Here is a 24297-nt window from a genome sequence, read left to right as displayed (position 1 = left end):
CAGCGGCAGCCCGGTTACCTGCGGCAGAGCGGGCCGGGGCCGGGCTGCAGAGCGGTGCGGGGCGGGCTCGCCTCCGCCTCCCCTGCGGCGGGGCCGGGCCCCGGGCCGAGCTCGGGCTGGGCGGGCAGGGCGCTGCCCGCCCCACTCCCCCCGCCAATGTCAGCGGGGACTTGGGCTATGCGGGCATCTCCCGAGGAGCCCGCTTCCCGCAGCGGGCGGGCGCGGTATATTTAGCATCGCGTCGCTTTATTCCTCCCCCAAAGTTTCGCCCACTTATTTATTTATTTGCCGGCGAGCGCCGCGCTGCCGCAGAGCAGCAAGAGCCGCTCCGCGCCGTGCCGAGCGCTGGAAGCGGCTCGGTATTGCAGCAGGTAGGGCTGAGCGCTAGGACCTCGGAGAATCCTTCCAGCAGCAATCAGGACTACCTTAAACCCAGCCCAATGCCTCTTCCTGCGCCACTCTGCGTGCTGGATGGAGATCCACAGTCAAGAGCTGCAGCTCAGTGCTGGAGTACAACATTTCACAGGGAGCCCTGCAGAAGCAACACCTGTTTCGAGCCAGCCAAGAAAGACACAAGCACTTGTATGTTGCTGCTTTGCTTGTGGATCGTCAATAATCCTAAACCAGTGGACATCTGCTGAGCCTCCTGAGAATTCTGGATAATAGATTTGGACGTCAAAAGTTTTTTTTTCCTTTTTCTTTTTTCCATTTTTTTTTTGGATTTATCTCAGCCAACAACGTGAGATTTCCCCCCTCCCCCTTTGCAGGATTCATGCTGATGTATGCAGTCTGTTATAGAGTAAAAACAGCGCATGCCTTTCTGGAGTCAGAATCCATAAATCCTGACGTAGCCTGTGCATCTTAAAAAAAAAAATCCCTATAACGCCTAGGTATTTAAGTTGCTATGGTCATTCTTATCTTAAACCAAATGGAGAAACTACGGATTTTTTTCTTTATTACAGTTGGATGGGCTGAAGACCGTATTGCTTGCTAAGAGCTGGGGATATATGCATTTATATAGATATACACATCTATATGTTTATAAATATGTCAGTGTGTGAGTATAAAGTGGTGGTTTCTTAGACTAACTGGTTTGACCTTGAACCTGTACCAGTCAAAACAGAATATTACTTTTATTTATGCATTTAATGGATTGAAGAAAGAACATTTTCTCTGTAACTGCGCTAGGGAGGGGAGAGGAGTGGAATATACCTAATCTTATATCTCCTGGGTTTGGCACCATCATTATTGTTTATTCTCATTCTCTAAAAGCAGAATCTTCTGATGGCTCCCTTAGGTGAAGTTGGGAACTATTTCGGTGTGCAGGATGCAGTACCCTTTGGGAATGTGCCCGTTTTGCCGGTGGATAGTCCGGTTTTGTTAAGTGACCACCTGGGTCAGTCTGAGGCAGGTGGGCTACCCAGGGGGCCTGCGGTCACGGACTTGGACCATTTAAAGGGGATCCTCAGGCGGAGGCAGCTATACTGCAGGACTGGATTTCATTTAGAAATCTTCCCCAATGGTACTATCCAGGGAACCAGGCAAGACCACAGCAGATTTGGTAGGTATTTTCCTTAACCCTTTAGTGGTCATGTGATGAAATAATGGGGCAGAACTGCGGGCGGGGGGACGGTGGGGGGTGCGAGGCGGGCGGGAAGGGGGGTTTGTGTTGATGGCTGATCCGCCGAGGGGAAAAATGAATGTGTCCGGGGGTGCAGATGTACACGAGCGGCACCGCCGCGGCGGAGCAGGAGCCCTCGCCGGGTGCTCGGTAGCGATGTTTGTGTAGCCCCAAGTTCTGCTTAAGAGCAGACGCGTACTGGGAGGCGGTGGTGGCGGTGGTGGAATTTTTGCTCGGGACGTTTCTGCTGAATGATTTGATTTCGCGAGTTTAAAGGGTTTTTAATCATTAACCACCACAATTTAAAATTCACCGAGTTTCCTGGAGGGAGTGGCTCTCGTCCTATACGCAAATTGACGAGGGCTTTTCTTTCGTTTTCTCTGCCGATTACCTGCCCTAGTAACTGCCCGAATTGCACACCCTGTCTGGTTCGCTGCTCGGCGAGGATTTAGCGGCAGCGCACCCGCAGCCGACCCGCAGCCAGGCTCTCCGCCCGCCCGAGCCCGCACCCGCAGCCGTGCGGCAGTGCCGGTGACAGGCGCCCCGGGAAAGAGGGAGCGCAGGTGGGGTCCGGAGCCAGCAGGGAATCCTGCGCCAAAACCTGCTTTTCTCGAGCTGTGTGGCGTGTCACAGCGAATTTGAAAAGAGCATTCCCTGGGTTTCCCTTCCAGGGGACACTATTTGTGACTCAGCAGAGAGGGCTGGAGGGCTGCTGGCCCCGGCCGCTCCGGAGAGCCTGTGCACGCACACACGCACATGCACACGCGAGTCCAGTGGACCTGGAGCTTTCCGGCTGCCAGGGAGTCTGTTCAAGGCCCGGCAGATTGAATGTATGAAAGTGACCAAAACAGCCTGGCTGAGCTGATACTTTGGGGTTTTTTTAAAGGAGGGGTGCGGAAAATATGCCAGGTTAGCTCGCCACGCTCCCAGCTGTTGGAAGGAGTTAACTTGTGAGTGAACCGACCTGACAACACTTAAATTCGGTCATAAAAACAAAGTCCTGTGTTGACTTTTTTTCTCTCTTTGTATTTTAATGCCAGATGTTGAACGATATCTAAGCTGCATTTTATTGCCTTGTGAAGCTATTTAGATAATGCCGGTGTTGTAGGAGATGATCTCCAAAGGGCTCATAAGGGAAGCGGAGAGGGAGGGACGGGGGAGGAGAGGACTGAGGCTCCCGCATGGTCGCAGGTTCATCCTCCATCCCCCTCCATCCGCTGCTCCCTGACACTCTCACGCTGCTTACAGGCTCTTCCTCCCTCCCACGCCGCCCGCCCGCGGTCTCCGGGGCTGGGTGCGGGGTGGGGGGCAGCGTCGCGGCTCTCCCGGGGGCGCAACATCCACGCTTCCTGGCGAGAAAAAGTGCGGAAAGTGTTTAAGGCAGACGCGTAGTGAGGGGAATGGGGCGGGGGTGGGTGGGGGTGTGTTGCAGCTAGGCGTTTTCCTTGGCACGGGCAGGCGCCGCGCGTGGCTGCCGAGCCGCCGCCGCAGGTTCCCCTTGCCCGCTGCGGTGCGGGCCCAGGGCGGCGGGCGCGGGGCCGGCGGCGAGGCGCGGAGCGGGGCCGCAGCAGGTGTAGGGCGCTGCGCGCACCGGCAGCCGCGGCGGCGGGGGGCTGGCCGCCCGCGGGGCCCCGCCGCCCCCGGAGGAGGGCCGCCAGCTGTTCCCTTCGCAGGGCGGCGGTGACCACATTATTCGTGGCGTCTATTTTTAAAAATGGCTTTCCAGCCGCAGTTGTAGGAAGCTGACAATTCCGAGGGGCAGTTCTTCCACCCCTTGCAGAGCCTTGGCTTTAAATAGATTTTTTTTTTTTTTTTGTCCTTGTCGTTTTGATCTCCCTCTTCCCCCCACCGGGACGCGTCTCGGTGGTAACTCTTTTCCCCATGCAGCGCGCCGGTGATGCCCCTGCTCGCTCCGGGGTTGGGAAGACCGGGCACGGCAAACCCGTGGGATGCCTAGGGGCTCCCGGTTTCTTTGCGGGAAGGTACTTTTGTATCGTTGCCGTGACATTGCTGTTGTGTTTGCCGGAAGGTCACAGAATAGCTGGTGCTATTTGAGTTTTGGTGATTTTGAAATCTTCTGATGATCCTGGGGAGGTCTGCATCCCAACTCGGGAGCTGCCCTGGGGAGAGCGAGCTCACATGGTCTCCTGCGAGCGTGTGCGGGAAACCTGCGTGCGCGTGTGTGGATGCGGGGGTACGCGTCAGAAGGAAGTTTTTCTCCAGGAATAAGGAGGACAAAGAGAAAACCCCGGGGGCTGCGCGTAAACTCCTCTCTGGGCTCTGCCCTGTGGGAATCCCCCTCCCCGCACACACCTCTGGAGAGACATCAGATAAGAGTAATTCTTTTGTGATGCTATGTTGGATGTGTGCCTATTGCATACAATGAACCGAGCCATATTGTGTGTCTATACTCGCCCGGTTCTGGGAGCCCTGGCATTTCGCAATTCCTGCAGCAAGATGTCCATCTCCAAAAGAAAAGCTCCCCGGGAGAACCCGGCTGGGTCCCCCCCGTAATATGATCTCAGGTGATCAAAGCCTTATCTCTCCCGGGTCACAAGAGAAAATTTTTTGATGCAGTCTCCTTTAGTGTAGGGCATTGGCTAGACAGTAGAGTCATTGTAAATTCAGGAACTCTTTAACAGCGGAGAGGCGTGTCTCTGTGCGTCAGCACAAGTACTGCATGCACAGCATTAAAAAAATAGGAGCATGCAGGAAAAGGAAAAAAAAAAAAGCTTGTCAGCAGGTGACCTCCGCTCCCCGGGACCTGCTGCTACAAGGAACCGCTGCGTTCATCATCTGCGGGAGCCGCGCAGCCGCCCGCCCTCCGCCTGCCCGGCCCGCCCTGCCTGCTCCGGCGCTGGGCTGGCGGGGCGGGCTCAGCGCCGGGAGGGCGCGGGGGCGGCTCCGGCCGGGGGTCCCTGCGCTGCCCGCCCCTCTGCTGCTGGATGCGGGTGGGCGGGCCTGCCCCCCGCCCCGCGCTGTCTCCGGGGAGAGCCAGCAGGCCGGGGCGGGGCGGGGGGAAGGTGATGCATGCGGGGAAGGCGCTGGCCCCCGGGACTGGGAATCGTGGGCCAGGTTTTAGGCGGAGGGAAAGGCGCCGAGCAGGCCCGACAGTCTCCTCCGCTATTGAGCGTTGCAGAGGGGAGGGGATGGGGGGGGGGGGGGGGCGGGCAAGGGCGCTGTGAGAGCCTGAAACTGAAGCAGGGCCCTGCTGCCTGGGAGTGCTGTGTCTGTCTGCGCTCCCGTCTTTTAATTGGCATCGTGTGGGGGAGCGGGCGGGGTGGTGACAGCTGCGACAGGCGGGACGCATCCCGGCGGAGGGCTCAGCCCCGCGTGTCTCCGCGCAGCCCCGCACCGCAGCCTCGGCCGGCGGGCGGGAGGCCGAGAGGGGAGCGCCGGGGACGGGGGGGCGCAGGGGAAGCTCCTTCCCTCGCCCCATCTCTGGGCTGACCTCCCGGCGGCTTCTGAGACACCAAGGGCTCCACTTCCCTCGCCCCGCTGCTCTCCGCGGCAGCCCGGGGAGAGAACAGGCCGGAGGGTCCCCCAGTGCTCCCCCTGCGCTCCCCTTCCCCTGGAAGCCGTACAAAGAGGGGGCTGGCAGAGATATTTGCTCACCGTCTTCGTTGTCATAGATGGTCTGTTGCAGTGCTAAGGGAAAGCTGAACTGCTCCACTCCATTGATACAAGGAAAGCCAACGTGTAGCCAGAGACAAAAACGGGAAAAGGGCAAACCAGCAACAACATAAAACTGCGGTTACAGAGGTGTTCATTGCCTAAAAGCTAAGGAAAATGCTTCTGTAGGCCTGCTTTTCACCAGAGCTAAAACAGATGAAAATTAAAATTTTACTTTAGTGAACAACACACCTCCTCTCACCTGTGAGCGTGTCAGGAGAGCAGGGCCAGCATTTATGTCAGGCTGGTGTCCTGCACCATTCAGCATGGTTTGAGCTGGATCACGTAGAAGAAGGTGTGTGAAGGGCTGATGTGGGCATGTAGGAAATAAATAGCTTCCCTGAAACTTTCTTCCTATCCTTGTGAAGGAATGGATCTTCGAGCATTTTCCTTAATAACACCAGTTATTAAGGAAATGCAGTTCAATGCAGTGAGAAGAAATTCAGCACCCCATGTACTGAGTTATTTCCTCTCTACTTCTCTTCCTTTCCACATTTTTTAGCTATAAATAGGGCCCTAGCTTTCAAAGTTTGGAGTTGTCCTGATTTTCATTTGATACAGCCTCATTTTGAAGAGGGTTGTCTATTTTAATATCTGGTTCAGGTCCTAAGTACTGTCTGTATATTATAGAAACTATACAGTGAAAACATGCACAGAACTGTGGGACAAATACAATCCTTTAGCTGACAAGACTTCTGTAAGACTGGATGCTTGGCCCCAGATAATCTCTTGAAGGACTTAATATGGCACATAAAACTTGCTGTGAGTAGGCTTTTGAGTATTTCAAATGAAGAAGTCTTTATTCTGATCTCAAATATGTGCATGCTCTTTGCCAAGTACCTTAAATTAATTTTCTGCACTTACGATAGGACATGACAGTGCCTTTTTTGTTCTTTTGATGCAGTAAGCAGCATGCATTCAAATATTTGAAATGATGACAGCAATTAAAGACTACATGTGGACTGATATGAAAAATGCCAGACTCACTAACTTAGCTATAGTAGTGTCTAATACACACTTAATGTAAGATTTAAACTCAGTTAAAATTGTGTAGTAACATGTATCAAGTAATATGATATTTTGGTAAAAGCTTTAGAGAAAAAGCCTTAGTAAGAAATCTGAAAGTATTGCATGTCCAGATATAATGGGAATTTTAAAATTGTTTCAATGGATCAATTGTATCTGAGACACTACATATACCAGAAAAAAGGCGTGCTGCCACTTTATATTACTTAAATAATTACATAGTGGCAAAATATTTCCTCCCAGTATTTTTTATTTGTGCATATGTAGAGAATAATTTAAAATGACCAGGCCTTAAAGAAGGGTTATCAAAACAATAATACTGTGGTGTTTGTAGTGCTGAATAATATATAAGGTAATGATCAATACTCCCTTACAGGGAATACTTTTCATCTTTACATTAGCTTGGCTATAAATTTTCCCTATTGGCTTCAACTTGTGCTGTGTTCAATCTCTGCAATTCATGCCTGCTATTGATTAGTGCACAACTATTTTGTGGGAGATGCCAAATTAATTGTCTAAAAAAGCCATGAAAGTGCTTTTTTATTGGCCATGTGAGGCTCAACACACACTATACTGTTATTTCATTATTTCATATACATATAATTTCCAATAAGCTTTAAAAAATAGTTATGCAGTGTACTTATACATGAAAATTCATATAATGTATTGAAAATGCTACTCTGTGCAGGACACACCTTATTTTGTGACTCAGAAAGTAGCATAACACAGCAGCATGCTTCTGAATGTTGCTGGATAACTTCCTGTGAGACCATTACAGTGTTAGATGAGCACTCCCAAATAGGAAGAAATTTCCATTTTTTAACACAGGATTACTAGGCTTATTCTAGATTTCAGCAGTAGCATCCTCACTGAAGAGGTAAGCAATTTGCAGGGAAGGCTGCTAGAAAATCCCCAAACCCTCAGAACCAGATGAGCCAATACTTGATACAGATACTTGTACTGTGCACATGGGTGCTGAACCTTGGAGATTTGCAAAAGCAGTGCTTCTCTGCGAAGTATTCTTGTTCCTAAGAGAACAAATGTTGGTGTAAGTTTGCTGTTATTTGCATGGGAAAACTTAATCATGTACGCACTATTACACTTAGGTGTAGGATGTTTTAATGTCTGAATTTTAGATGAGTAAATGATAACACACCAGAGAGAATGGTTACTATCTAAACAGAAATGCATGACACTGGACTATACTAAGGATTTTCATTTCTCAAGCCTCTGGAAGATCATACTGTGAGTAAATCTTTCCCTGTATTTCTGATTCATTGATGTCTGAAAGGAGATCTTTTGGTTCCATGTGTAACATTGCTTTATTTCACAATTCCAATTAAAATGCGTTTTTTCAGAATTTATTTTGCAAGACAAGTTTCATAGGTTCCTCATTCCTGCTAATTTTGGCAAACTAAAAACTTTATTTTTTTTCTGAATATATTATCTGTTGTGCAAATCAGAATAACTGAGCTTAAGATACGTGTTTAGGAATGATGAGAAAGATTGGGGGCAATCTCTAAATTTGATACATTAATGCTGTTTGCAGTGCATCATTCTAACAAAGACCCAAAGTACTTGAAGTATTGTATATTAATTTTGTCCTCATCTTCCAAATAACTCAGAAAATGGGAAAAAAGCCTTGAAAATAGCTGCTTGACACTCAGGGATAAGTCATATATGGGAAAAAAAAATCTTCCAATAGGAACAACTCATACATTGTTTGTTTTTTCCTTCATTTCATAGGTATACTGGAATTTATCAGTATAGCAGTGGGCTTGGTCAGCATCCGAGGAGTCGACAGTGGACTTTACCTTGGAATGAATGAGAAAGGAGAACTGTATGGCTCGGTGAGTTCCTGCTAGCCTTGGGCAGTTATAATCCTTACACTCTGTGGGGGAAACACTGGCTAGCTCCTACAAGCTCCCATTGCACTATGTGTGTGTGCTGTATGAGCACTCTTTCTGCTCTGAATATCTTGCAATCTAATTCAAAACAAGACCCCGTGGGTGACATAATGAATGTGGGAGAGGGAAAAGGTGACAAAATCAGGAATGAGTAATAATGCAGATGAATGGCAATTTAGATACAAACAATAGAGACTGATGGCCAGATCTGGTCACTGAAGACTAAAGGATGTACTCTAAAGTTTGTAAATATCTCCTGTCAGTGGAAACCTAAATCCAGACAAAGTAGATTCCTTTTGTGTGTAGGCAGAGAGCTTTCTAGGAATTGACAAAATAAGGTAGAGGAGGAGGGAAAGGGTGGCATATGTGGATGAGAGAATGAGAAACAAGAGTATGACAGAAGTTATAAAAAGTATAGGAATGAGGGCAAGAGGCTTGGTGATCTTGTCCTGAAAGTTTCACTGGTGCTCCCTGAGGGATGGCAGCAGGAGTGAGTAACGGGTGTGAGGGAGGAGTAAAACTTGGTATTTCAGATGTGGGAGTTTGCCAGCCTACCTGCAGCTGATGGGTGACTGTTCTTGGCAGCATGGGCTGTCTTCCAGCAGAACAGAGAGAGAGGGAGTGTGTGTGTATGTGTGCATGTGTCAGTATGACGTGGCTCTTACCTGGGACTATTGGAAGCATCTGATGTACAACCAGCTTCATACCCTGGGTAGATCGTGGGCAGGTTCATCTGAAATTTGGCAGATAATTCCCCAGATGGTAGAAGGCAAGCTCTTCTAGCAGGTAAATATCAACCTCCAAAGCTTACAAGGACAAGAGAAGCAGTTGTATTTGAGGAAAAGGATGGCAGGATTGAAGGGTAAACAAATATCTGAGGCAAAAGAGAATATCTGAAGCTAAGTAAAGCTGTGCATTTACAGGGGTTTATTAGAAGCAGAGGAGAAGGCTACAATGATCCATTGATTGTGTAAATGTTGAAGAGAAACACTCAAAAAGAAGTTAACGTGATAGAGAAGGGCTTTGAATGTAATTGAAGACACCTGTGTCACAGGGGAGTAGCAGTAACAGGGAGAAGGGTGGGGATGGCAGTGAGAGTAGGAGAAAATGTGAGATGATGGCTGGGAATGGGCAGGTGAAAACAGAAGGGATAAGAGGGAAGTCCAACTTCCATGTATATTATCCATGTAGAAGTGTGAGCAAGTGAAACTGGGAAAGTCCAGCAGAAGTGTTTCCATAAGGGTGTCCAGGTTCACTGATCTCTTTCTAGAAAAATTTTGTGTGAGAGAGATGAAGAGGATTATCTTCTCAACAAAGAGCAAGCTAGGTGAGGAAGCCGGGAGATGCAGTGTATGTGGGAGGCAGAAAAAGAGGTGGTAAAATGAGGGGCAAGGCTGGGATGGAGGATGAGTGAACATGGGAGAGGGGGAGATGCAGAGGTGGTGAGAGCCAGTGAGCAGGAAAGGCCAAAGAAACTGAATTTAGCATAAATGTCAATAAGGAGCAGGTAACGTTTGGAAGGATGGAGAGGGAGTGAGAAAAGGAATTGATGCAATGACAGATGTAAACCAGTTGCCTGTGAGGAGCAAGTTGTCATAAGTCATAATCCTTGTGCAGCTGATGAATGTGATAAAGAACTAGCAAAGTACATCAGGTTCAGTTAGGCAGCAAAAAGGCAGAACAACAACAGTAATATGAATCAGTAATATTGATAGTCATCAGTAAGAGTAATTGTTTCAACATATAAACACAGTGAATCAGTTACTCTGCATTTCAGATATTCTGTGACAGGAAATGTGGTTTTTGATAGGACTTAAATGCATAGACTTGGGAAAGCAAACGTTACATAACTTTCCTGTGCAATTTATGTTTTGTATTTGCAATATGTTTGGCTGTCAGAGTGAATTAGTCAAGACAATCTTTGCTGAAGAAATATACACAAGAAATTCTTTGTAAATTAGTAAACTCACTGAATTTATAAAATAGTTGTTCATGAACAGCAGTTCTAAAGGAGCCTGCTTTCCTAAGGAGCTGTGTCTCACAGTACAAGGCATGGGTCTCTCTGACATTCTGTCCCTGCAGTAGCACAAATTCCCTAGCCTTTTGTGTTTCTTGTATGGAGAAAGGACAGTGTTAGCTGTCCATGCTCACCAGACTGTCAGTTTGCAGGGATTACATAGCTCACCACTCCCAAGTGGGATGTGCAAATAATTTCTCTTCTTTACCCTGGCTCTGATTAGTTGCAAAACTGATAGGAACTTAATTTTCTTGAAGACCTTTGCCTTCTAATTGAAACTGGTTGACAACCTAAGGAGAGACAAGCAGGCAAATGGATGTACAGTATAATTGGATAACCTCTTTTTCCTAAGAAATGACACTAAAAATATGAAGCCATTCATAATGGAGAACTGGCAATCTCTGAGGCTAGAATACAAAGTTCAGGTTAAAATCTGATGGATGATAGGGCTTATTGTCAGCCTCCAGAGATGGGACATACTAAAGAGTGATGGTAATTGAATTACATTACTTCCAATGAAATATAACCTCTAATGGCTACTCAGTGTGATGATGCTTTAAAGCCTTGTCAACACTAGCAATCCTAGTGCCTATATTTCAGCAACTGTCAGCTCCCTTAGAAACACTGAGATAAGCAGGCCTCAGAGCAGATTTTTGTGTATAATTGGCTGGACATTTTTAAGTGACAGTGTTTTGCTTTTGGTTTTGGTAAAAAAATGCAATTAATTGAAAGTGAAGTTCTCTGATGGGAATGAATTTGCTGCTTGAACCAGAAGCAAGTCACAATCCAGTGCAGAATTATCTCTCTGGCAAAGTAGATCAGATTAAAAGAAATGAGTTTTGAGACTGATGTGTGGTAGACTGTGAAAAAGTTGAATCAGTTTTTCACCTGCATTAAGCAGACCAATCTCTTCAGCTGAACTGCTCTGTAGCACCAGTAAGTTGTCCTTGTGCTGCTGTGCTGTGAGGTGTATCCCTCTGTCTTGGTTTATTCCCTAAGGGCTGTGAGCAGTATCAGCTTTGTCACCTAGCAGGTACATTTAAGACACTGTGGCTGTGTTTCCTAAGATGGGAAACCCACTCACAACTGAGCAGCAGCCTAAGAAATACTTGGTCTTGCTCTACATCAGCATTGGGGATCTAAGTAGGTGCTTAGATTCACAGCTTGTGAGGCATTCAGTACTTGACACTATTGGAATATGTGCCCTGTGTCTCACACTATCATATTTATATTCTAATTACTGCATGAAAAATACATTAGGCATGAACCAAATCAGTGACCTAAAAGACCTCTATCCTTCTATATTTGTATTTGAAACATTTGACACAGGAAGATTTTTTTCCCGGCATAATTGTGATGCCACTGGAGATGGGACATATGGCAAAGCAGAGCAGCCAGGATGGGTGATTGCTGCCAGTTTTCATGAAAGACAACAGTAGAGGCAGTTTCAGCATATCTTGATCCAGTCACATCCCTCTTGGCCTTCTCAAAGTTCTGCTCTCCCCATAGATTAGCTGCTTGACAAGCTCTTCCCATCTCCCCACTCTCACAGGGGGCAGGTCCTACTGCATTTTCTGGTCAGAAGGGCACAGTGCCTCTCATGCTGCTTTCAGGCAGATGTGTGACATAACGTGGCTGTTCTCAAATTCCTCCTCATGCCATGGATTTAGCCAGGGGAAGCTGAAAGGCACCATGCACATGGTGCTGCAGGGGAACCATTGGTAGCTACCTAACAATGACTCAGAGCCTGGTTAGTGACAGCAGCTTTCCCTCCTGCCTCATCTGTCCCTGCTTTCCCTTTACCTTGCCTTTCCCTGGCAGCCTGCAGCTATGACTCATCGTGTTTCACAGCAGCTACTGTGCTTGCCACTGGAAAGGAGCAAAAATGCAAACTACAGATAGGACCCAAAGGGGGTTAAGACAAGACATGAAGACCTTTTCTTTCCCAAGTGCCAAACAGCTTTTACCAACATGTCTGGCAAGGACATTAGCAAATGTGTCTTAGCTGTGTTCCTCAGGGCCATACCATTGAGGGAGGGAGGTCTTTCTGATCTGATCCCACAACCTTCATGCTTTTGTAGGCTGTTCCCATTGTCATGCTGCCCTTGGGAATATTAGCAGCTATTGTAACTATTACAGTAACAAAATATTGTGAATCACTCTCTAATTTTCTTCCAGCCTGTGTAATAGTAACTGTGTTAATCATTTAAATGGTTTGCTGTATTTCCATCCTTTATACAGCAGTATTTAGAAGTGCTCCCATCACTCTGGCAAGGTACATTGCTGAGTTTATGTCATGCCAGTCATTATACGGTCAAATACTAATTTGAAAACCTAGCAAAAATGAATATTCCAACTGCAGGCTATCCTCTGATGGAGTTCTGTGCTACCTCAAGCACAGACCAAGCAGGAACATGGGACACCCTTGCCTCAGCTGCCCTGGCTGTCCTGGGCTTTTCTGCAGCAGAGAGCTGTGCTGCATCTGACCGCTGCCATGCCCACCCACGTCACTGATCTCCCACAGACATGCACCTGTCCCATTCCTCTCCTCAGACTGAATATAAATAAATTTTTTTTGGTGGTGGGTGTAGTGAGGCATAGGAACAGGTTGCCAAGAGACACTGTAGATGCCCCATTGCTGAAAACATTCGAAGTCAGGTTGGACCAGGCTCTGAGCAACCTGATGTAGCTGAAGATGTGCATTGCAGGGGGGTTAGACTAAATGAGATTTAAAAGTCCTTTTCAACCCAAACCGTTCTGTGAAATGCTGGTGCCTCCACTGCTCCTTGTGCCCTTGGCAGGTGGCAAAAGACAGCTCAGGTTGGTGCTCAGGAGGAATTTTGGTAGTTGCAAGATCTGGAGCAGCCACCAGGAAAGCTGTGCAGGTGGGGAGAGGAAAGCAGGAGTGGAGAGGGAAGAATTGTTGAGGAAGCGGGGAAGAGTGCTTGGAAGGAGAGCTCAGGGCAGCATACAGAGCTTCATTTACTCACAGAGCAGTTGGGACAGAGCTGAAGAGCTCAGATCAGGAGCCAGGGAGGGAAGCTCCACACCTCTGGGCTGCAGACTTATAGGGTGTGTACTGCAAGGTGAGATGTAGGAACGCTTTTAACAGGGTCATAAATTGCTGTCCTTCAAAAAGTGAACTGAAGGCTTGATTTGGGAGACTAAACTAGCCTTTTGCTCCTGAAACACTGGGGAGAGGGTGGAGGAGGAGGAGAGAGAGAGAGAGTACTGTCCTTGAAGAAACATGTTTTCCCAGTAAGTGTGCAGGGAGGTGACGATATGCCTCTTTATTGTCCCAGCAGGGCTGCACCTGCAGTGTTTTATGCTTTTGTTTGGGTCCCCACAGTCCTGGAAGGGCTGTGAAGCTACAAAGACTGGTGAACAGAAATTTTTCTGATAAAAAAGGACAATTTGTCAAAGTTTACTGAAAATTGCTTGGTGTAGGCAAGGATTTCTTTGGCTGCATTCTAAAAATATCTTTAATGTTCCTGTGCAAATAAAGGAAGGGAATTGTTCAGCCTTTCAAATGGTAGGTCAAGGTGCACGGAAACAACACGAAGAAAAAAGCAGGTTGAAAGTGCATGTTGGTAACAGCATTTGGGCCAGGTATATAATTACTACAGGTGTTTAAGAACTGGATAAATAAATAAATTACCCTCCAGTACCATCACACTTTCCTTTTAAATACCTCTGATCTAAAATGATTCCATGTGTTTCAGATTGATTTTTTAAAAAATAATAATCTGAATTATCTGTTCTCAGTGTCCAGGTACCACAGTTGGCATAAGCCTAGAAACAGAATAGTCTCAGTGCACAAGTTTTGGAAGAAGAATTAAAAGCAATTTCCTTGAGTGAAGGCAGAGACTTCTAGGCTGAGAGTGGTCAAATCCCAGGAGGGATAATGGCTGTGGCACCTGGTTTAATGCCCTTCTGCTTGTGTTAGTATTATTATTTACAATAATAAAGTGGCTTCTGGTAAATGGTATAAATGGAGAGACAGAGGGTGATTCCTATGGCAGCTGGCTTGTAAGGAGTGGTCAGGCTTTCTGCACGAGCAGCTTTGCTCAGGAAAACCTGGCACTCCCATGATCAAAAACCCGATGGTGTCTTTTACTGACGACAGTGACTCGTGTCTCCCTGGGTAAATCTGCTTTAAGCAGGAGACTGCAAGAAGCAGGCCTGTACTTAATTTGATGGGCAAACTGAAGAGGCCCAGTTCAAAAAGGTGCTTATGGCTCTGAATGTTAAGGAAATCTGAAACTTTGTCAGACATGCAGAAATCCTGTGGAAGTGGTATCCCAGCAAGGGTGAAACTGCATGGAAGGATTTGAAGATTGTGAGAGCAAAAACCCGATGGGCAGAGGGTCTGCAGAGAATGGGAAAAGAGCAGGTTGCAGAAAAGATTGTGTCTTAGAGATGTAGAAGAATGGGCATGAAATGGAAATTGATGCAATAAAGCTGATTTGGGCCCTGAAATGTGTACTTAAACTTTTATAAGGTGAAAAGTTTTTAAGCTATAAACCTGGAAAGGGAACAGAAGTCTTTACCAACATGATGTATTCAGGAGGGAGTGTAGATGCAATACAGTTTGAGTGTGGATGCTAACTGGGCTAGCCCTGTCTCTGATAAAATCCTTTGGGTGGTAACATGTGTCTGGGGAGCTCCCTGCTGTGGGTTGAACAAAGGCAGTAGGGGCAGCCAATACTGCTACTGAAAGAAGTGGCTATTTTCCCTCCAACCATCCATCCCCTCCCTTTTGCTGGCACAAGTGTTTCTTTGCTGCCTGGGGAATTGAGGCACAAAGCTGGAAAACAGATCTGGCCAAGCAAAAGGGCTTCAGCCACAGTGGTTCCCTTCCAGGTCACTGGAAGGTGCAGCACAAAGGTGGGAGCAAACCCTGGGTGAGGGAGTGTTTGCTTCCCTCTGAGGCAATTTCCAGCCTCCAGTGTGTGTGTACCTGGGGCTGTGTGCTTTGTGTTTGGCTGCAGGGCTATCAGTCTGGCTTGGGATGCCCTTGGGACGTTAGGAACATCCTTTTAAATGGAAGAGTAGAGGAAGTACATGCATGATGAATTTACTGAAGCAGGATAAATAGTTTCAGGCAAGCATGGTATTTTATTTTTGGTAGGAATACCTTTTTCTAGAAATCGAAAATAGTGCTAATCTTCAGGACTGTGTTAGGTATGACCTACAAAAGAGAATGTTTGTTACAGTGGGTAGAATGAGTGTTATTAGAAGACTTGTATGATAGATGGTGAAAACTCTGAAGAGAAGACAGCAATGGGGAGTGCTGAAAGGTATTAGACTGGAATGAAGCTATTAGTGAAGCTTTTATGGATTGGTCCCTGGACTGATTTTATTCCCTGGTTTTATTAGGGACATTAAACATCTTGTCATAAAAAGGTAGTGGTGTGTTATTGAAAATTTTGCAAAGCTGGGAAGTATTTTCTGCAGAGGAGGCAAACTCACAGAATAGTCTTGGTACCTAAAATATTTACGCACGAGGAGAGCTCTATCAGTGCCACTCCATACAACACTAGGAGGATCCAGTCTAAATACAAAATGAAGTTTGTCACTGCGTTAAAGAAGATGAATTGAAACCAAAACAGGTACAGAAAGGGCATGCTGGGATGATCAGAGGGATGAAAAGACTATCAAATGATGGACTCTAAAGATCTTGACTTAGCCTGAGAATGAAAGCTGAGAGGGTATGCTCTTGCTCTCTGTAAGTGTTACACTTTGAGGTGTAACACTAGGGAGGAAAAAGAAGTCCTTGAAATAGAGTACGAGATGGATTGGTTTGAATGGGTTATAAGAAAGCTTAGGCTGCATAATGAGGAAGATTCAGGCTGTGAGGAAATGGGTTTTTGAGTTGTCCAGAGGGATTTTTGCAGGGAGGTGTAGATGAGACATAAATGCTTTCTCTGCACTGTACATTAAGAAACAGCTTTGTGACTGTGGAAATTTCCTTTGTGGAGAGTATAGATCTGAGAAAAGTCCATATACTTGAGTTACGTCATTTACTTTACCCTTGCAGATAACCAATCTTAGAATTAGGATGGGCAGTTTTCCTGAAAGCTAGGTACTGTTAAATGGTGTTCCCCACAAGCACCAGCATGGGGAATGAGGCAGGAACTGCAACCTGCTCAGCAAGGTATGAAGGAATCTATAGAATAAAAGGTCTTTTGAGATGTGGGCACTGGTTTAGGAAGAAATGATAGGTCAGTACACTTGACACAGGTGATATGGGAGAAAGCTTTGTGAGAAACTGCAACTTTTGTGGTTGTTTTTGAACTATGGCTTCAGTCTTTTTTAAATCAGAATTTCATAGACTTGAACACTGTCACCAAAGAGGGACACTTACTAGTACTGTTCTGTGAGATAGATACTACACTTTTCCTTAAGTCTATGGTCTTCCTCAGGAGACTTAATTTCAAATGCTCACTAGGTCTGAAGATAATTTTTTCTGGGACAAAACTCTCAGTGATCTCCCTGCCTTGGTCTGCAATTCTATGTTGATCTTGGATTCTCACTACATGCCTGGGACAGGACAGTATGAGTAACTTCTATATAAATTATGTGTGTGTGTGTATGTGTGTGTATGTTTGTATATATATATATATATATATATATATATATACACACATACATACATATACATATATTTATGTGTTTATATGTGTATATAAAAGCTAAGCTTTGGTAAAGTAAGATCCTACTCAAACCTTAGTTTAATGATTTGTTTTTCCCTAACTAAAGATGTCTGAAATTTTGTGTTCTCATAAAAGCAGGAGGCTAGAGGTGCTGCTTGAGGAGGCAGCCAATGTGACCTTGCAGGAAGTCTCTTCCAGGAAGGGCAGTTCTGATTCCCTGCTAGTGCTGCATGCTTCTGCTTTCTTCCATGCTCCAACACTGGCACTCATCTGACCTGTCAGGAGATCAGTTGAGGGATATAAAGCCACAGGAAAATGTTCAGCTTCCTGAACTGGCTTGCTGCCTGTTTGGGCAAGCACTGGGGCTCAGTGGGAGAATCAGGTGCAGTGTGGGATGGTTGATGGGTTGAACACCATGCTTTCAACAGCAGGGAGTTGTTAAAGTGGCATAACTGCACTTTAACCCAAATCATACCCAGCAAGCAAGAGTGGGACATCTTCAGATTCTTTTCTTTGCAGTTGTGTTGTTCCCTGTCACTGCAGCCCTGAGCCTTTCTGGGGCTGGCTGTGCAATGATACAGGGGTGTGAAAAGGTTCAGTGCCTTTGGTTGATCTGAGAATACTGTGTTGAAGTGACATGCTAAAAGCATCAGCAGCAGTGACACACTGAGATGTGCTTGGGGATTATTCACTGCATCAGATAAAGATCAGATGTGCTCTGTTTCTGATTCAGGAGCCAGTGCAATGTGAATGTGGTACTCTCTCCCACTTTGCCATTCATAATACCATTCATAATTTCAAAGAGAGAGTAGAAAACGTTTGCCCTGTGGGGACTTCATTAGGGATTTTGACTAGGTTGAGATTTGCTTTGCAGTTTGAATGTGCTTAGGCTGATTTGGTGATGTGCAGCAATGTGGTTCATTTGTGTCACATTCAAAACCTTGAGAAATAAAGCTTGTTATAGTGCAAATCCATATTTTCCCCTTCTATAAGGACCTTTTGTTTCTTTTTTCATTCATTTTATACTGGCAGATATCTGATTTGAGGATAAGATTTTATATATGTGTTCCACAGGCTGCTGCTCAGGTAAAACTTGTGTTCTAGTGTGGACGCTGCATACTTTTGAGGTCTGGCCCAGGCTGCACATCTTTAATCTGCTCAACTTTGCTCTTCAGATTTAACACAATTATAGAGACAATTGTGACTCAAGAGAAATTTTGACTTGATTCTATTATGGTTGAAATACCATTGCCTTCAATGGAATCAGGATTGGACCTGCTCCTGTAAAACCACCAATTAGTTTCATGGTTGTGTCAGCAGATCCCAATCAAGATAAGAGCTGTATTGTATTCATCATTTTAAAAACCTAAATCTAGACAGGGTTCCTGCCTATGAGAGTCTGCAATCTAGAGGCAATCTTTTAACATATAATCTTACTCTTTCATGACAAGGAGGATTTTGTCCCATTGATGCCTTTGTTAAGACATCATATAGTGTATAATCTGAACTCAGAACAGGAAAGTTATTGGAGAAGACTTCAGCAAAATCTTTTTATTTATTTTAGAATATACAAATGTTGTAAAGTTTAAACAAAATAGCAGGGTTTTCCCCTTTTTTACTTTAAAAATCTGATTTCTTTGGAAGATCCATGTTTGCAGGTGCCTGGAAGAACAACAACCTGGTCTTTGAGCTCTTCAGTCACTAGTTCTGTTGAAGTTGTTACTATATATCTTTTGGGTTTTTACAGACAGAATGACAACTTCTTTCATCAAAGCTGAAATTAAGTGCATGACTGAAGTTTTACCCATTGAAAGACAGGCCCACTGGTGCACATGTGAGGAGTAGGGGTCTCATGAAGGAGCAGAGCCTCCACTGTTTCCCAAAGGCTGGGTCAGCTGTATCACTGACAACATAAGTCATGGCATAGCAACACCAAAGATGTATGGATTTTCTGAGAGATATTGAGGAAATATCCTTTATTCTACTCAGAAAGCAAGATACTAAAATTGTGTAACTAAATCCAAGACTTTTTGGCAGGATTGCCCCTGGGAAAAGGAAGGGGGGAAGTGTCCAAAAAGTCACCCCTGGAGAGACTGTTTATGACAAGTGTTTGCCAAGGGAGGGGGCACTGCTGTCTGAAAAAGGAAGTATGACATCTTTTCTTCAGCAGCAACTATTTGACATGCTGGCCTTCCTTCCTGTCCAAACAAGGTGGGAAATCAAAAGGCCTCATTTTTAAACAATTGAAACTGAATAAGCAATTGAGCCCTGCTAGGTAAAGATCATAGTGTGCCAGTCCTTTGTTGTAGTGCCCACCAAAGGACATAGTTTTAAAAATTTTTCTGTGAAGCTTGTTGGTTTTCAAACCCCAGTGGCTATGTGGCATTTCAGTGAGGATCTTTCCAAAATGTGATAGCTTGTGATGCTGTATTTGTTTTATGACCCCCATCCAGAATGACAATGTGATCAGTAATGTCCTTATTCGCTGAGCTAGTACCTAGCTGGTAGCTTTGCATAAAATTAATAGCAAAATATGGAGACAGGCTTTTGTTCATCAGTCCTTGACCAAATCATCTTGCTGAAAGAATAAATCATGAATTACTTTTATAATGTATATTTATATCACTACATATGTATAACAATTATTTGGTCCCTGTGGCAAAGTGTTTCATGAAGGGTCCTGAGCATTCTGCTCTTTTTATGATGCCACCTGGTAGCTGAGAGATGAGGTGCTTCGTTAATGGTGGATAAATCTCTTTTGTGGGGTACTCACTGAATGTAGAGGCTCATGCAGATTAAGTACTTCTTATCCCTCACTTTACAATGTTTTCTGCATGTGAGTTTAGCTCACTTAAACAGCACTTTTTGCTGAATGAGGTCTATCTGTTCTTTAAAGCTGTGTTCCGTGCTTAGAGAACTGCAGAACAAGGCAAAAAATACTGACAAAACACTTGTTCCATCTTAGTTAGATTTAAGGCAAGCATGTTTTATTTACAAATCTCTGTCTGGGTAAAACCTTAACTGGTATTCAGGCTAAAGACTGTGTAGCTGTAGGGTGGCAGCCCTGCTTTGAAATACAGGTTGTCTTTTGATAGAAGAGAATTTGTGGAGTGGGGAGCTGGGGAAGGTCAAGTTACAGCTTTCAGTAAATCTGAGCATGCCTGAAATGGTTCTTTTAATGTCTTAAAATATTTGTTGCCTTTTTATCATTGCAAGGCTGATCCATGTTCCATTTAAGCTGACGGGAACCCTTCTCCCATCTTCTTTAAAAATTGGCTCTGGCCCCTGTATCAGATTTCTGAATACCACCTTGCTTTCTGATTCTTGGAAGGGTTCAGCCAAGCGTTATGAATTAGATGCTTAGATAACATTGATGACTGCAGTTCTTTATTGTGCCAAGGGAATCAAAAATAAAGTAGAGGTTAGAAGTGTGACTAGTAAATGACACAGTGTGGGCCCAGATCTGCTGGTGTGGAAGGGAGGGGAACAGACCTGCTTGTTTATTTGTTTTCTAAGAGTCGACTTTGTCCTGGTCCTGTTCTGTTGTGGTGTGGAGAAGGAAGCTCGTCAGCTTCCAGAGAAAAGACACTGTGACAGCTTATGTAGCCTGAGATCTGCCCCTGGAGTTTTGTCAAGACTTCCAACAGCGTCATGAGCAGATCTTGGGTGTTTAGGTGAAAATGAGTTTTCATCTCATGCGCTTGGCTGAGCAGATATAAACCCAGCCTTTGTGAACTTCGGCATGGCTGTTGATGGGCTGCCTATCCTCAGGCACAGTGGGGCTGCTCGTCCCATAATGATTTCATGTCCAAGGAGGGCATGCTTAAGGCTTGACAGATGCTGCAAACTTGAAATCTCAAAGGAGAGGATATCAGTAAAACCAAGAGCTGAGGAGTTGGCAGTGGCAAAAATGGATGGAGGCCTAATTGGCATCTCATCCTGCAGCTCACATCAGAAGAGCTCTGTAAACAGCCCCGGTGTAGCACAGTGCTCTGTGCCAGCCTGGTCTCTCCAGAGAAGGTTCTTGATAGTGTGGAGAGCAAGGGAGCAGGAGAAGAGTGGCAATGGGACAAAGGGCTGAAGCATTGAAATCCCTCTTGCACTGACAGTGTCCTGGGATTTTACTGTTGGTACTGGAGTCTGCTTACCGTGCTCAGGAAGTGCTGCTTTTCTGTTGTCTGCATCAGGACCTGGAAGTACCACAGGGTCTGCATCTATGTAGGTGTTGTGTTGTGGCTTTTGGCAATCATGATCCCAAGGGGTTCAAGTTCTGCTGGATCTTGGGATCTTTACAAGCTTTTTGTATGAAAGATGCTAATCTTTAAGCACCATCATTACTTCTGCATGGCAGCAGCACAGAACAGATGCGCTTGATTTTTATTTTGTAAGTGGGGATTGATGTATAATAAAAACTTTATACAAATTAACTAAGAGGTTTAGGGGAAGCAAGTAAGATGGATACTGGATGTACTCTGTGAGAGTACAAGGTGACCTCAGGTAGGGAGAATGCAGTTGCCTAACTGTGGTTTTGCCAGGGACACCTTGCCTGATTTCCCTCATCTTATTTAATGTGCCATGGAATATGAAATGTATATCAGTGGCAGCATTGGTGCCTGACTGCTTGTCTCTCCTCTGGCCCTGAAGGCTTTCCTGCTAAAAAAGAAAAAGGCTTTCCTGTCTAAAAGGCTTTTGGAGAGCTACTGACACAAACACAAAAACCAGTCAGCTAGTCCTCTTGGCAGACTATTTTTTTCCCCATTTATTTCATGTTCTGTCAAATTATCAAACAAAGCATTCTGAAAAGAGGCTGCTTGGAGAAACTCATCAAAGAAAGCTCTGTGACACTTACCAAGTCAGACACACAGTGTGCAGGCCTTGACTCACACTGTGGTCTAATTTGGAAAAGAAAGTGGTGCTGCTTGGACACTGGTATTTGGCTTCTCATTGTGGCTGGAGGTGGTTCACCCAGCCAGAAACGAACAGGCTGAGCATGAGAGTATAGAAAATGCCACAGCAAATGCTAAGCTAGACCCTTATTTATGACAGCTCTGGATGAGTGTTAATTATTAGCTGAACATAGTGTGTTCTAGAGGCTGTTTGCATTACAGCATGGGAAGGGCCAATGGCATGTAAAATGTGTGTGTTGGTAGGCAGAGCAGCAAAGCAAACTGCTTCAGAGGAGAATAGGGCTTTTCTTTGTTTCCCTTCACTACATATGCAGTTTTCAGTAATGCCATGTAGCCATAATAAGGGATTTCCATGAAATTACTCAGGAGATTATACATATAAACATGACTTTTATTAAGACAGGGTGGATTAACAAGGTGTTAGTGTGCAGCAGGTATACAGGAAGTGTTGACTACATCAGATATATTTCTTGTTAATAGTTGTTTGGACTTCTGGATTAGGTGTTTTCTTGTCTCTGCTGAATCAGTGTAGCAGTTTGCAAAAGGGAGAACTACACATGGCATAGAACAGAGTAGTTTGCTTGGCATGAAAGGTACTTGCTGTGATTTTAGGAATGATGGTCTGAAGAGGCTTTCTTTTATCAGATTACAAAGTAAATTGAAGTTTTAGCTCCATAGGGTTATTTAAAAGAAAGAAAGAAAGAGTATTGATGTGTTTTATATTGGACCCTGTACTGTTCTTTCAAGTATCAAGCAGCACGGATGTCTTACATTCTTTAGAGTCATGAAACCATTCTCTGAGCAGTATACATGTGTTTTACGTGTTTCTACTTATTTGCAATTAACCACTTCACATGGATAGCTATTTTAAAACAAGCTAGCAGAACTTTCATTTGATGCCTGTAACCATGCACTTTATTACTTTAGAATCTGACTTTTAGTCAATCTGCCTGGAGATAGGATAACATAATTATTTTCTTTCCTTGTTAGGTGGTGGAGAATGTAAAAAGGGAAAGGGGTCCTGAGCTTGCTAACACTGACCAGCCATTAGCAGTTTTCTGAATTAAATCTTTCTCGGGGTTTTGTCTTTATAATATGTGCATCTTTGTACAATGCGATAATTTGCACATTCTGAGTTAAGTAACAGGTTAAAAAACCAAACAGGTGAAGCATGGAAATGTAGCAAAATGAAAATCAATTACTTCGTAGCTGAATACTCTATGAACAGCTCTCACAGAAAACATGTGGAATGTGGTGCAACATCTGATTTATATAATTTTGAGGTCACCTCCTTATTTGGCCCTGAATTAAATGATTTGAGCAAGGCAGGCAGCCTCCCCTTTCACAGGAATGCAGGTTACTTTCCATAGCTGTTCCAGTTGGGTATGTTTGGTATTTGTGTCAGCTTTCGACAAAGATGTCCAGCAACTTTAAGTATGGTGCAAGGAAATATTTGCACTGGAAAATTGATAGAGAAGTCAGTTGCTGGAATAAAGGTATGCAAAAATTGCTGTATTGTAGGGCTAAATCTTGCTCTTCAAGTGTGCATAGAGGGACTTTCTAAAAGTCATAGCCAGAAGGAGAAATGTGATCAGGAAACACCATATCCTTTCCATACTGGGAGAGTCGGTTTAGAGCAAGACTTTCCCTTCCTAAGATGGAGAGACAAAGGGTGATGTTGGCAGGATGGACCAGCCTCACCTCTGTGTTATGCTCATTTCTGGCTGGAATAAAGACATGCATACTTAAAATGTGAGCATAAGGTATTAATGCTATGAAGGGCTATGGTGGTACATGGTTTAGGGGTAGGCTCATCAAGGTTAGGTTAATGGTTGGACTCTGGGATCTTAAAGGTCCTTTCCAGACCAAAGGATTCTGCATAAATGACTGTTCTGGTGGATGCTGATTTCTGTCTGTCTTGGTATTAGATGAGATATCATTGTAAGAATCTCCTAGGGCATGGGAAGAAGGATATTATGGGATTTCAGTGTGCCACATTACTTACAGGATCTGATCCAAAGTTGTCAACACTGATTTACTCCAATGGTGTCTGACCACAACCAGAATTTCTAAGTCTCCTAGAAGGAAAAGGCTTGACTGTATAAAGAAATAATTTAATTTCTTTTAAAGGGTAATTGTTAATGTCCTGCCTACCTGATCCCACATTCTGATTGCTCTGTCATGTTCATGTTGAAGTATTTGCCTCACGTTTGTACATGAATTTCTGAGAATTTTGAAGGACAAAAGAGATGTAGCTGTCTTGTAAATGAATAGAAAGTTAAAATAGGATAAGCTTGTAAAATGAAGATTGAATTTGTGAGCTTGAAATCCATTTAACTCATCCAGAGTGCAGTACAATGCAAACCCTGATTCAGGGTCTGCTAGTTATGTGTACCACAGCACTGTCATGATCCATCAAACCTGCCAGATAAAGAGAGGCTATTTTAAAATTTCTCCTTCAGGGCATGGGGAAGTAGTTCTTGCAAAGATA

At 44.8% G+C, this 24297-nt stretch overlaps 1 protein-coding gene across 1 annotated transcript in view; it reads left to right on the top strand.

The window, feature by feature from the left end:
* The first annotated feature begins 441 nt into the window (after nt 1-441).
* The window catches only part of FGF9 (fibroblast growth factor 9), a 29809-nt gene continuing 5953 nt past the window's right edge, over nt 442-24297 (top strand). Inside the window, exons 1-2 of the mRNA XM_036404128.2 lie at nt 442-1561; nt 8066-8169. Coding sequence (XP_036260021.1) covers nt 1285-1561; nt 8066-8169 — 381 coding nt within the window. The 5' untranslated portion in view covers nt 442-1284. The remainder of the gene's footprint in view (nt 1562-8065; nt 8170-24297) is intronic.

Source organism: Molothrus ater, chromosome 2 (genome assembly GCF_012460135.2).
Source record: "Molothrus ater isolate BHLD 08-10-18 breed brown headed cowbird chromosome 2, BPBGC_Mater_1.1, whole genome shotgun sequence".
Lineage (NCBI taxonomy): Eukaryota > Metazoa > Chordata > Aves > Passeriformes > Icteridae > Molothrus > Molothrus ater.
Note: the sequence above shows the minus strand (reverse complement) of the source record. Positions and strands in the feature narration are given on the sequence as shown.